General features: G+C 55.0%; 1 protein-coding gene across 2 annotated transcripts in view; it reads left to right on the top strand.

Annotated features, from left to right (window-relative positions):
• The first annotated feature begins 41 nt into the window (after window positions 1–41).
• GLIPR2 (GLI pathogenesis related 2) overlaps window positions 42–14280 on the top strand; it is a 20120-nt gene continuing 5881 nt past the window's right edge. The window contains exons 1-4 of one of the 2 annotated variants that reach the window (XM_077756192.1): window positions 42–152; window positions 9285–9393; window positions 9757–9860; window positions 12205–12282. In XM_077756192.1, the coding sequence (XP_077612318.1) occupies window positions 140–152; window positions 9285–9393; window positions 9757–9860; window positions 12205–12282 (304 nt within the window). In that variant the 5' untranslated portion in view covers window positions 42–139. Of the gene's footprint in view, window positions 153–8122; window positions 8434–9284; window positions 9394–9756; window positions 9861–12204; window positions 12283–14280 lie in introns of those variants that run through there. The other variant, XM_077756193.1, reaches the window with a different exon arrangement.

The raw sequence follows: 14280 nt of genomic DNA, 5'->3' as shown, positions 1-14280 counted from the left end.
ATAAGGCGGGGGCCGGGCGGCGCCGGGGGAGGGGCCGCAGCCGCAGGGCCTCCTCCTAGGCTCTCCAGCGGCGCGGGGCCAGCGAGAGAGCGCAGCGCAGCGCAGCGGCAGCAGGAGCAGGGAGCGCGCCGAGCGGGCCATGGGCACGTCANGCAGCTTCCAGGGCAGCCAGGAAGCCGGGGTGGCCTTCGGGCCACCGCGAGAGAGGGAGGGAAGGCGAGACCGAGGGAGGGTCCCCCTGTCTGCGGGCCAGAGATTGCGTCAGGGAGGGCTTCCAGGCGCTGATGGGATTAGCGCTCAGCGTCCGGCCGAGGCGTGGCTTCGCTTTGTTTCTGGAGCAGAGTTAGAATCGGAAAAAGCCTCCAAACTATGACAGCATCTCTTGCTGCAAAACAGCTCGCCCCACCGACCCTCCTAAGGACATCCTTTTCTTCTGTCGTTGCCCCTCCTCCCCTGAGCGCCCCCTCTGTGCCAGGCTCTGTGCCAGGCTCTCTCTGGCTCCACTCGGGTATATACACTCGCGCTTCCCCTTTATGTCTGACCTGTCGCTGCGCATCCTCACCACTGTGGCTGTCGGGGTGAACTTTCTAAAATGCAGATCTGTCCTGTCACTCCCTAACACTTTCCATCCCATGGTCCGCAGGTGAAAGAGTACACACTCTTCCGCGGGGCTTGGAGCCCCCCTGAGAGTTGGTTGTCACCCCTTAACTCCCCCTACACTCAGTTATTAGGAGCCTGGCAAGCTGCTCCCTTCCCCTGGGCTCCTTTTTCAGTGCTCACCGCCACCACTCTGCCTCTCCCACTTCGCTGAGGTGGCAAATCCTCCCCATCTATCTAGGTTCAGCTCCGCGCTGGGACCCCCTCCCTGATTTCCCCATTGCCCCAGAGGGACGGCCCCCACTGTGTTGCAGCACTCCCAGCAGGCAGCTTGGGACACTACCCCAGCCGTGGACCTGTTGCTCACAGGCTTCTCACTGCTGGTGGCCAGGGGCCATGTCTATTTCAGCATAGTTCCTGCCTCACAGGAGGCTCTCAGTGAACAGCTGTTCAGCAGAGTTCCGGAGTCCTGCTTCATGGGAAGCTGGGTTGTCATCCTCAGGTGGGTGAGGCAGGGTCCCTTCTTGAATCTCTTCTCAAGATCCAGACTCATGAGGTACCCATGCTGGGAGTAAGTGGCTTTCCCCGGCATTGTTCCTGCCCTGCCCTGACAAGTCTGCCTTTCAGCCCTGGCTCTGCTAATCACTAGCTGTGTGATCTTGAACAAGACTTTTCTCCTTCTCTGTGCCTCAGTTTCCCCATGTATACAGTGACGGTGGTCCCTATGATCTCCAGTATGGAAAGTGGCATAAGGAGTTGTCGTGTAGTTGAAGGACAGGATGATAGGTGTTGATGGGGCAAGAATGCGGCAGATGTGACAAAGCATTTTGAAAATCAACTCCTTTCTCTGTACCTTTGGAGAAAATCCACAAATTCTCTAAAGCTACATTTTTATCAGTTGTTTCTGGCTTGTTCCCTAAGAAACAGTTTTCCAGAACTTCTACTAGTCAGCTGTATGCCCATTCTCCTGTTATCCATCTATCCAACCCTCCCTCCTGCCCTCCTCTCTTCCCTCCTTTACTCTTTCCCACTCTTCCCTCCATCCCACCATCTATTAGGTCTACCAAGCCGCAGACCCACTGCTGTGGAGGGCATGGCCTCTGTCCTCAGGACTACTCATTTGGATCATGAAATGAATCATAAAGCTAATTGAGGCAGGTGGGGGTGGGGTGGGGGTGGTGGATAGGCTCCAGTAATAGGTAGGAAGGGATTCAAACCTTAAGGCAGTGCAGGTGGTGAGGGATAGGAGCTCAAGGAGGAGGGAAATCTCTGCAGAGGGGACCGTTGCAGCCTCCTGGAGAATCTTGGGGATTTGGACTTTACCCATGGGATCTAGGGTGCCATTGAAAGACATTGATCTAAACATGGCAAGGCCAGAGTTGTGCCAGGGTGGATCAGATGGGGAGGGTGGAGGCGGGAGGCAGGGGGAGCTGCTGCGGTTAACCCAGGAGAGAGATGACGGAGACGTCTGAGGGACTGCAGAGGAGGAGGAGATGAATTTTTGAGATGGTAGCCAAAAATGGACTTGGTGTCCAACTTACTGTGAATGTGAGAGAAGGGCCAGCCTTGTGAGTCTGGGTGCGGGATAGTGGTAACACCTTGTGCGACTAGAAGTGCACAGTCAGGCCAGTTTCAGAGGAGGAGGGCAGTACAGAAGGCAGGTGAGAGCTGGTCCTACCACGTACCCAGGGACCTTCCAGAATGCTGGTCCAGGCCTATCTCGCTCATAGCCACATGCATTTTATGGGACTCTCCCACAGACCATGAGCCCCCAGGTAGTGTCTGGCTCCCCTAAGGGTCCTCAAGAGAAAGTGAGCCCCACGGGCCTTCAGCACAGGCCCAGCCTTGAGGTTCCAGACCATCAGCCTGAGGTTACCCGCGCCTGCCATCCGATAGCACTCACAGATACCTATCTACACAGGATTCCAGAAAGACCAGGGTGAAGAGCCAGCCCCTGCCTCTTTTGGACCTCAGTTTCCTCATCATTGCATAGGGGCTAATCTCTTTTCAATATTTAACCTCAGATATATTCCAGAGCTGCCTGGGGTTGTGGGCATTGCTGAAAAAGTATCAAACAACCGACACAGATTAAATTCCAGAAGATACTCAGCCCAGCACTTAGAGCTTCCCAGGACCTGCTCCATGCCCTGGTCTCCCTGCTGGGCTTCAGTTCGCAGCACGTGTGATGGGAACACAGAACGGCAATGACCTTGGGCTCTGTAGACGCCTCTAGCCTAATAATCGTGATTACCAATTATTAAGCTTCTACTACGTGCCAGACTTTGGAACGAGGTATTTCATATGTGTTACCAACATCTGTAACAGCACTACAAGGTGTTATTATCAATTTTATAGATCTACAGAGGTTGACTACCTTGCCCAAGTTCCCACCTTGACCAGTAAGTGGACAGATTGAAATCTGACTTCCCACCTGTGTGCCTGCCCCTCGGACACACTGACCGCTTTTCTACCTGCTCCCCACCTGCTTCTCACCTGAGCTGCCAGCCTCACAGGGAACTCTACATGCCCTGCAATTATCGCTGAGAATCTTAGTGTCCCTCCACCCACATCTCCCAGCACTGGGGGATATAAGAGCAGAAGGTCTTTGGGAACCAACTAGCCCAGGAATTTTCTACCGAGGGGGGCTGTCACACCTCTGCTAAGGGAGGCTGTGCGGGCCGGGTCATTTCCAGAAGTTTCATGTCATCTGTTGATTTTATTGAAAACAAAAGTGGTTCAAAGAAAGGGCTTCCTGCTCCGAAGATGTTTTGAAAACCACAAATGTCATCCTTCCTTCACACAGATGGGGCACCAGGGCCAGGGAGGCAGGGACTTGCCCAGGGCCTGGGGCAGGCCCGAGGGGCCACAGGCAGGACCAGAATGTGGACAGCCACTTTGCAGGCCAGCAAGCCCTCTCCCCTCCCTGGTTCCTTCAGTCCTTCAAGGACAATTGTCTGCCCATGAAGGGGCAGCCGGGGCCCAGTGCTCTGGGACATCCTTGTTCCAGTAAGCAATTGAGCAACTCTTCAGTGACCATCATTTTTGCCATTATGAAGAGGAAGATGTATGTGAAGTGGGAAGTGTGTGAGATCTGAGGAAGGGAAGAGGGCGAAGGGAGCGACATTCTTAGATCTGGCTTTACTGTGGACTGATTGTGAGACTTTGGGCAATTCACGCGTTCAGCCATTTCTGTTCTATGGTTTCCTCATCTGTCATGAGAAGGCTCCCATCCCGGCGCCTTCTCTGTGCTCGTGTGGGACTTCCATTCGTTCGTCGTGTGCTCCTTCACACAGCAAATGTCTGAGCCCAGAGGTACTGAAAGAAGTCATCAAAGACCGATTTAAATACCAGCAGCCCTGCTTTCTTTAAAATCTGGGAAGGGCGGGGTACCTGGCTGGCTGCGTCGGAGGAGCCTGCACACTCTTGATCTGTGGGTCATGAGTTCAAGACTCATGTTGGATATAGAGATTACTAGTAAAAATAAGTAAATAAATAAACCTAAAAACTTTGTTTTAATCTAGGAGGAGCTTTGACAGGGCAGTTTCTCCTAAGGCCAGACGCCAAACGGTCCCTGCCCAATAGTGATGATAATAATTATCGTTGACTTTAGTAGCTGTTCACTGTGACCCAGAACTGTTCTAATGCATTTCCATAGATCAGTTCGTTCAATTCTCCCAACAACCCTGTGAGGTAGAAACTGTTATCCCCATTTTATATGTGGGAGAAATGAGGCACAGAGTGATTGCGCAACTTGTCCAAGATCATACAGTGAGTAAAAGCTGGGATTTGCCTCTTGAGTTTCCTGGAAGCCAGGCTGAAAGAGGAAGAACTACCCATCTGGAACTCATTCTTTGTTGTTGTTGCTGTTTTTTAATCAATTTATAATTTTTCTTCCTGATAAACTAGCAAAACCAGCTTTGCCCCAAAGGCGGGACTAGGTGGCTTTCCAGCCTCTTGCCAAGGGGACAGAAGGGGCTTGTTCACAATCCCCGCCCTGACCCTCTTTGGTGGGGATCCTGGAGAGGGCAGAGGAATGAGTCAGGCCGGGCCCAGGAGGCCTCAGAGGACATCCAAGCTGAGGGAGGAGCCGGCCCAGCCCCAGGGCTGGGGGGAGGGTCACGACCGAGTCTTTCTCCGGCAGTGGCAGTTAGAGGCTTGGGCAGCACACGCTTGTGCCTTCAAGAGCCCCCATCCCATTCATTGTCCTCTACCCTGGCAGAGACAGCCCAGTCCTGTCGCCTTCTCTCAGCCACAGGGAGCCATGCCCAGGCAGCTCCTTCCACCTTCCAGAAGCTCTGACCTCAGGCCCCACAGCTGCCGCCTGGAGCTTCTACTCCCGCAGCACCTGATTTTCATGGGGGGGGGGGCGCGGGGGGAGACCCTCAGGCAGGTCCATCCATAAATGGCTTGGCATGGAGGAGGCTCTTGAGAAAGTTCTTTTCTCCTCATACTTCCTCCTCCTCTGGATCTGAAGACTCAGCCTCTCTGGACCTGGATCTGGAAACCCCGCTGTCTCCTCTGTGTGCTTCCCTCTGTCGCATGGCCCCCCAGGGCCCCGTGTGGGGTGAAGGACAGGGTTTCCCTCTTTGTGAGCCGGCTACCCCTGTACCAGTTGTGGGAACTTGAGCAGGTTACTTCCCTTCTGGAGCCTCAGTTTCCTCATCAAAACAAACAAACAAAACCAGGTACAGCAGTGGGGGGTGGGGGGGCTCCCGCAAAGGGCGGTGATTAGGGTGATAGGTAAGTAAGGTCATGCACGTGCCTGGCACCTAGAAATAGTTGGTCAGCAAGCAGAAGAAAGGACCTTCTTCATTCTGGGCTGGCATCCTGAGCCTGTATGACCCCTCTGAGCCTCGGTTTACCCTGCTACAAAATAAGGACACCATCACTGCCCTCCCCCATTGTGGGGTGTCTCTGAGGGCTCTCCCTGTCTTCTGTGGGGCTGGGTGGATTTTCTTTGACTTTTAATCTTTATCTTTGTCTATGTTATTGGGTTTTCCTACAGAGTGAGGTGTGCCTTTTGCTGGGTGTGGTCACAAGTGATATCTTGCCTCCGGGAGAGCCTGCTCTGAGGAGCCACCTGGGCGGGACTGGCCTCTGAGGTGGGAGGGACTCCTGGGGACAGCGGGAGATATGGCCTTGGGGCCCCCATGCCTCCCAGCCGGGGGCGGGGAGAGAGGCAACCCTACCGAAATGTCTTCCTGATTCATTTCTAGAAACTCTGGCCTAGGAAGCTGGCCCTGCTGGCGACAGTGCCCAGCTTTGGTTTCTGGGCACCAAGCTTAGATTGGGCACAGGAACTTTCACTTTTGTTTCTTTTTACTTCCCCACATTCTGGGAATGCAGTGACCTAGTTTCTAGCAGCCTTGTATGTCCGTCTTTGCCAAAAAAAACTGCCAGGACCTCCAGCACTATTGGGTCCCCGTGCAACCTGAGCCCAGCACTCAAGGCTGTTTTTAAATTTGTTTTTTAAAAATTTTTACTGTTTATTTGTTATTTTGAGAGAGAGAAACAGAGCGTGAGTGGGGGAGGATCAGAGAGAGAGGGAGACACAGAATCTGAAGCAGGCTCCAGGCTCTGAGCTGTCAGCACAGAGCCCGACACAGGGCTCGAACTCACAGACCGTGAGATCATGACCTGAGCTGAAGTTGGACGCTTAAGCACTTAACTGACTGAGCCACCCACGTGCCCCTCAAGGCTGCTTTTAAACCAGCTTCATCTTAACTATCCACTTGCTCCCCGGGTCTCCTCCTTCTCCCCATTGCCCCCAATACTCCAGATTCTGGGTCCCGCCTGGCTTTCTCTGTGCCCCTGCACCTCCTCACTGCCTCCTGCAGGAAGCCTTCCCCATTCATTGGTGGTCCCCATTGCCCATGCCACTCAGTCCCGTGTACCTCCTGTGGTGTCCCACTGTGGCCTGCCTGGGACATTGGAGCTGGAAGGGACTTCAGTGTGGGCTTAGCCGAGCCTGTCCCTCAGATAGGGATCCTCTGCCACCTTGACCGTGTGCACCCACACCTGCCCCTGCATGTACACATAACACTTATCTTGATCACTACCTCTCCTCAGAGAAGCTATGAACTCCTTGGAACCCTGAGGCGAGTCATTCACTTGTCTCCTCTCACCCCACCCTGATAGGACCTTATGGGATCTCAGGATTTGAAGGGACTTTAAAATCATCTGACTGGCCTCCAGTGCCTGAATCCCTTTGAGAGGAATCACTTTGGTTGTATTCCCCCAGTGCTGGGGAGCTCATTACCTTGTGAGGGTTTCAGTTGTTAGAAAGCTTTGATTGAGAGAAAGATCTTTCTTAGGCTGAGCTGAAATCTGTCATCCCTGCCCTTTCCACCCGTTTACCCTGACTTTGCCCTGTGGACCCCAGAATTCAATAGAGGCCTCCACTGTGTCTTCTAAAGTCTGATCTCCAGGATGCACATACCCAGTACTTGTACCCATTCTTTATAAGATCCCCATTTCCGGTCTTTTCACCTTGTCACCACTTCTGGACACACTACAGATGGTCGCCGCCTCCAGACAAGGCCGGGGCCAGGCCGAGTGAAGCACTCCGACATGAGCCCCTTCTGGTTCCCTTGAGTTGCTATGGCTTCCACCCGAGATATTCTTTAAGAACCTCTGTGACTCCATAATCCCAAATACCACATTCACATGCTAAGCCCCAAATCTTTTTTGCTGTGGTAAAAAAGCCAAAAAAAACATGACGTAAAATTTACCATCTTAACTGTTTTTGAGTATACCGTTCAGTAGTGTTAAGTATATTCACGTTGTTGTACACTAGATCTCAAAACAGTACCTTCTCTTTTCTTCCTCCCATAAATCTGAAATCCTTACCTTTCATACCAGCGAGGGTCTGGCCCCTCTGTTGGCCACAAAGACCTGAAGAGTTCAGCTTGCAGCTCCACCTCCTCCTGCGCCCAGCTACCACCACCCGTTTGTTCAGTGCCCCATGTCTGCCCCTGTGATTGCCTCCCAAATCCTGGCGTTCAGCCCCGCCACCCCCTGCCTGCATGATGCTGTGACCGGACCTCACTGAACGGCCCTGCTGGGCCCCAGAGTCCTAACTCTTCAGTCATCAGAACCCCCTCAGGCAGCTAGACTACCACCCGCATTACCTCCCCTCTCATTTAGCCCAGAGCTCCCCAAGGGCAAACCTTCCTTCTGCTTCTCCTCAGAGACCCAGTGGGATTTGATCTGAAGCCCCGGGGGACATGGGGACTCTGGCTGAGGGAGGGGAAGAAGACTCCCTGTGGGGTCATCTCAGCCTCTGGGGCGAAAAGAGCAGAGGAGAGGAAAGGCAGGCTGGTGAATGATCTGGGGGCAGGGGTAGGCCACGCCTCAGGGAAGGGCCCCTGCTGGATGGGACAAGCTTAGTGTAAGCCCCCATCCTGTCCCCCCCCCCCACTCATGGTTTATACTTTTTACTTGTAACCCACCTAACTCACCCCATTTCACAGAGAGACACTCCCAGAATCCTAAGGCTGGTGCTCAGTGACTTCACAGTCAGCCTAGCTGGCTCTGTACGGGCATCCTTGGGGCCTCCGTTCAGGGCCCACCTTCTCTACCCCCCAGCCCACGTTAGGTTGCTTTTCTCCGAGGCCCTCTTGCCCTAGGCTCACCTGCACCTTAACCCTCTCACGCTGTTTACAAGGCTGTCTCCCTTCTGTCTGTGAGCTCACTGAGGGCAGGACCTCTCACACACAATCCAGGGCCCGGGGCAGAGAAGGCGCTCAGAGAGCAGACGAACAGATGGTGGATGGTGGGTGGGTGGACGGCTGCCGCCGCCGCTGCTGAATAGATCATGAATCAGAAGATGGATGGGTGAGTGGCGGGGAGACGGGCGGAAGGTGTGGGATGGATGAGGTTCCGTCTCCGATCCAAACTGGTGTGACTTCTGTCCTCTGCTGACCCTGCCTTCACTTCACCCACTTATTCCCTCCCTGACTGCAGCCTCCTCCATCTTGTCATTTCAGAGGCCATGACCCAGTTGGGCCCCGGCTCCACCTCTTCCCTCACCGCACGCCTGGGTCCAGCTGGCCCCACCCTGCTCCCCACCACCACCACATTCTTTTCCACCCCGTCCCTCACTCCACCTCCCCGGTGCTGTCCTCCCCTGCTCCCCTTCTTCACCTGTCCCTGTCACCCTCACCGCAGCCCGGCCTGTTCTTCGCAGGCTCCCGCCTCCGGCCCTTCCGGGTCCCCGCTGCGTCCAGTGAGTGGGTCCAGTCTGAGATACCCAGTCTCCGCACATCTTTTCCCAGCCGTTCCGTTGCTCACTCTCCTGCCCACAACCCCCTGTGTCGCCTGTGCACCTGCAGCCCATCCTCCCCCAGCGGCCAGCACAGTCTCTCAGAAACTCAGATCTCAGGAGCCCAGCCCCCTGCGCCCCTTCAGTCGCTTCCAGTTGCCCTGGGTCAAGACCCAAATCCCCAACGTGGTCCACATGGCCCTACGTGACCCAGGAGGTGCAGACGTGCAGAGATGTGGCGGGTGACATCAGGGGTATGAAGCAGGGCATCGTGGTTGCTCGGCTGGCCCGGGTGCCGAAGGGGAGCCGCGGCCCGTCCCTGTGGCCTGAGGGTCGAGCTGGGCGTCACTCTGAAGCCTGCCGTCCTGCTTGTGATGGGCCTTGTCTCTGCACTGAGACATTCTCCGTTTTGAAATTATTGCAGCTTCCAAGCAGTTTAATAACGAGGTCCTGAAGGCCCACAACGAGTACCGGAAGCAGCATGGCGTCCCCCCACTGAAGCTCTGCAAGAAGCTCAACCGGGAGGCCCAGCAGTGAGTGTGCCCAGAGCCCCGGGTGGCTCTGGCCCTTCGTGGTGCTGTTGCCGCAGTCGTGGCGGGGCCCTGGGGTAGCTGGACGGACATAGGACGGGGTGGGGGCTGGGGGGCAGCCGCAGCCAGGCTTGAACAGCCCTTGCGCCACTTAACCTAGGCAGGTCCTTTTCCTCCGAGCCTCGGTTTGCCCCTCTGTGAAATGAGACTGTTGGGGGCTCGGGAGAGAAGCTGGCACGATGCTGCTGGTTCGGCAGCGAGCCCGGGGCAGGGAAGGAGGCGCAGCCGCCCACCCCAGGTTGGGGCCCGTGCCCTGGGGCTTCCCTGGGCGGCGCCCGCTCTGAGGAAGCCCGTGGACTCCGGCAGGTATTCCGAGGCCCTGGCCAGCACGAGGATCCTCAAGCACAGCCCGGAGTCCAGTCGCGGCCAGTGCGGAGAGAACCTGGCCTGGGCCTCCTACGATCAGACAGGTGGGTCACTTTCTCAGCCTCACCGCCCCCACCCCGCCCGAGCTGGGCCCCGGACATCCAGTAGTCAGGCCCCTCCTGGCCCCAGCACCCTCCTCGGGGTGGCCTTGGTGCCACAGGCCCAGAAAGAGAGAGGCGCCCCCAGAGCCCTCTGCCTCTGTTCCCAGGGGCTGACCGCAGGTCACCACAAACTCTCCAATGGCCGGCTCCGGGCCAGGCCGTGCTGGGTGCCAGGGACACAGAGATGAGTCAGACTGCCCAGCCCTCCCTTTCGGAGGAGCTCCCAGCCGAGGAATGGGGGGCGGGGGAGACAAATCGTTTCTGTGCCCTTTTTGTGCAAAGTTTCGGCCTGACCCTGGGGGCGCCCCGGTATCCCCAACTACAGAAGAATTGGACTTTCTTCACGTTTTTCTTTCTTTTAAGTGTTGGTGTATTAACTTTTATCACCAGAAAAATACATTCCAGCTTTTTCCATGTTAGAAAAAAAAATGAGGAAGACAGTTCCTCCATCCAAGGTCACAGCCTGGAATAATGATCCCACCACAACTGACCAAACATTCTTGAGCTTCCTGGCTCCGACAGGACTGTCCGGCTTTTTAGGAAAATGTGCTGGAGAGAGCTACATTGCCCTCTGAAGCCTTCTCCAGATCCCGATGGGAGGATGACGACTCCCTCCCTCTGGGGGCTGACATTCCTGGGAGTTCCCTGCGGGGTGGGGGTAGGGAGGCCCTGTGGGCTTCCTGGTCTCCCCAGAGCAGCTGTGCACATGCTCCCGAGGAAGGTGGGAGCCTGCAGCCTGCAGCCTCCTTCCCAGGTTCAGGCCTTGGGCTTTGGTGGGCCGGGGTGGGGGAGAAGTCGCCTCGAAGGGACGGGAACAGATGTGATTGGTCCCAGCCTTGCACTGGGTCCCTGTGGAGCCTTGAGTGAGTCACTCCCCTCTCTGGGCCCAGTTTCCCCATCTCTGTTTCATTAGGCTGTCTTGATCCCTGCCCTGGCTACGCACTGGGATCTTTTGCAGTGCTTAAAAAATCCCAACACCCGGTCTCTCCTCCGGAGACCCTGATACAATCAGTCTGTGGCAGGCCCCAGGCATCAGCAACTTTTTAGTGCTCCCCAGGTGAGGCCAGTGTGTAGCCTCTGGGGTCTCAGGTCTTGCTACTCAAAGTGTGGTCCACCGGCCATACTTTGAAATGCAGACTCAGAGCCTTCGCCCTTGACCTCCGTAAGTCAGAATCTGTAGTTTCACAAGCGCCCCCGGTGATTCATGCACAAATCACAGTTCAGAGTGGGGCTAACTGCTGTGGGATCTGAGGCTGCCACCTGTGTCCCAGACATCAACAGCTCCCAGGGAAATGCTGGGGGTTTTCTCCTACCAGCACCTGCCGGGCCAGGGGCCAGCCAATGCTCCAGGTGAGGACGCTTCTGCCTGCAGTGGAGACCCTGGCCCACCAGCCCAATTGCTTTTCCTCATGTGGATATTTCAGGAGACAGACTTGGGGTGGGCAGAGTCTCCAAAAACTCAGACCATCATTAGAAGCCCTTGGAGTACGTTGCATCAGCCCCTGTACGGAGGCCAAGGGAGGGGAAGGCTTTGCCTAGGATTACATAGCAAGTTGGTGGCAGGGCAGGGACACAGAGGCAGTTCCCCAGCCCCAGGCCAGGGCTCTTCTCAATCTCCAACAAAGCCCTCTCTTCAGCCTGGATACACTCCTGGGCAGGAGCCCCTATTTCAGCTCACTGGTGCTTTATCGGACATCCAACTGTGAGGTGGGTAGTTTGGTGTTGATGGGAGAAGATGGAAGGAGTGGTGAGTGGGTTGATTTTGCTACTGAGGTGGGTTTTTTTTTTTTGGTTTTATTTATTTTGAGAGAGAGAGAGAGAGAGAGAGAGAGAGCACTCTGGAGGGCCAAAGAGAGAGGGAGAGAGAGAATCCCAAGGAAGCTCCACGCTCTCAGTGCAGAGCCCAGAATGGGGCTCAAACCCACGAACTGTGAGACCATGACCTGAGCCAAAATCCAGAGTCAGACGCTCAACCAGCTGAGTCACCCAGGAGCCCCTATTCCGCTGCTGAGGGGTTTTTTTTTTGTTTTTTTTTGTTTTTATGTTTTTTACTTACTTCTGAGAGAAAGAGAGCGTGAGCAGGAGAGGGTCAGAGAGAGAGGGAGACACAGAATCTGAAGCAGGCTCCAGGCTCTGATCTAGCTATCAGCACAGAGCCCGACACAGGCTCAAACCCACGAACCGTGAGACCATGACCTGAGCCGAAGTTGGACGCTTAACCAACTGAGCCACCCAGGTGCCCCAGGCTTTCTGCTGCTCAGTTTTAAGCAGTGTCTTTTCCCTACAGGAAAGGAAGTGGCTGATAGATGGTACAGTGAAATCAAGAACTACAACTTCCAGCAGCCTGGCTTCACCTCTGGGACTGGTGAGTGAAGGCCTGGTCCTGGGTAGGGTTGCAGTTTGGAAAGAAACTAACCCTCTGAAAAGTGGCCATTTCCCTCCTATTTTACCTCTTCCATATTTCTCTGGTGTGACTTTGCCCCAAGGGCAAAACTCTCTTTCCCCATCACTTCTCCCAACACGCACACATCCCCCTCCACCTGAGAACACCCGAGCCACACGATTCCAACCCCAGCAGCTATCTCTTCCGGAAAAGGGCCAAACTGCTCACTCTCTCCTCCCTGTCTGAATTCCCTCTCCCCTCATCCAAACCCCCCTCCCCACGTGCTTCCCATCCCTACACCCTCCCAGGCTCCCCCTTCATCTTGTCTCTCCAGTTTGGGGTTCAGGTGAGCTCGGAACGCAGAGAGCCTAGGTCTGCGCTCAACTCCAGCACTATTAGTTGTGTGAACTTGGGTTGACTCCCTGTGCTTCCCCGTCCCGGAGGGGGAGGGGCGAGGTGGTACAGCCTCCAGGGGACATTCTGAGAGCTGGCGTTTAGATGCGGGAAGAGCCAGCTTTTCTGCAAGGCTTTTCTGCAAGGCCTCTAGAGTGAGCAGTAAACGTTCAGCTTACTCCAGCCCCCGCCAGCTGCTCTGAGCTCTGGGCTCCCTCCTGCCCCTCAGTAGGCTTCCCTCACCTGACACCTGTCTTTCCTCAGAGCTGACTCACATCTACTCGCGACCCAGAGTGGGTCAGAAGGACTGTGAGGTTCTCTGACCAGAAGGCACCAGGGAAACTGAAAAGGGGATTCTCTGCCCACCCCGTTCCCTCTCCCCTATTCCATCCCACCCATGGGTGGGGCCACTATGGCCTCTCAGCCCCTGGAGCATTCTTCAGAAGCAGGAAGTGACATGTTCTCGGAGCCAGTCACGGTTTCCTGTGGTTTGCTGCTCACCCTGTTGGGCAGGGGTTCTTGCAACAGTGTGGGCAGCACTGCGGGGCCGAGGTGGAAATATCTGCGGAGGCATCTCTCCTCCCAGCTCTCTGGGCCTGGGGCAAGGAGGTGGCTGTCAGGACCCTAAGTAAGAATTGGTGGTTGTATGGCCGCTCGATTCAAGGGGTGAGGAAGGGAAGAGTAACAACTTCCTACCAGTGTTTAAGGCTGTGTATGCAGACCTGTCTTCTTTTCATAAAGTTCAATGTCCAGAAGACATTTTATTTCACAGCATCTGGAATTGCTTACCCCATGAGCAAGACTCACGAGCAATTGGACATGTGTCAGAGCGAGTTGGTAGCGTTGCTCATGTGCATGGCAATCATACAGTGCTGCCACAGCCACAGCCACGTGAGCCTCACAACACCATTTGTAGGTGGGGCTTTACTCTACCCATTTTGCAGAGGAGGAAACTGAGGTCCATAAAGAGGAAGAGTCTTCTTTTATATCTCCTGTGCTCAACCTGGTGCTTTTCCCATGACCCCTCCTCCAAGGTGGGCATCTCATAAGTGTCAGAGCTGGGAATGGGACTCAACTTTCCATGATCACTGACCACCTGTTCAACCCATCGCCCCACATCTCCCACCCCTAAAGAAGAAGCCCCCAGAGCAGCTAGCCCCTGTGCTGTCCCCAGTGCCAGTGGGCCATGCCTGGGGACAGACTGCATGACCCTAAGACAGGAGCACAGCTTTGGGTGCGATAATCAGAGCCTGCAAGACCCTTAAAGGTCCTCAGCCCATTCCCCGTGCCTCAGCCTCCCCAGAGCTGCCACTTGCAGGGATTCCCTGGCCTGAGTCCATGATGTAGGGGAAGAGCCCTTGAAATACCTTGTAATCTATCCCCGCCCGCCTTGGGTCAGCATCTTGTGATGAAGGTATAGTTCTGTGCTATGTGCTGAGTGGAGAGAAATGACTTCTTGCAAAATTTCTTTGTTATTTTCTGTTTTAATGAGCAGGTTTGTTTGTTTATTTATTCTGAGTAAATAATACTTTTACATGACATGAAACTTGCAAACTGTATAAAGAAAAATCTTCCTTCCCCCCCCCC

Source organism: Crocuta crocuta, unplaced genomic scaffold (genome assembly GCF_008692635.1).
Source record: "Crocuta crocuta isolate KB4526 unplaced genomic scaffold, BGI_CrCroc_1.0 scaffold431, whole genome shotgun sequence".
In the NCBI taxonomy this organism is placed as follows: domain Eukaryota; kingdom Metazoa; phylum Chordata; class Mammalia; order Carnivora; family Hyaenidae; genus Crocuta; species Crocuta crocuta.
Note: the sequence above shows the minus strand (reverse complement) of the source record. Positions and strands in the feature narration are given on the sequence as shown.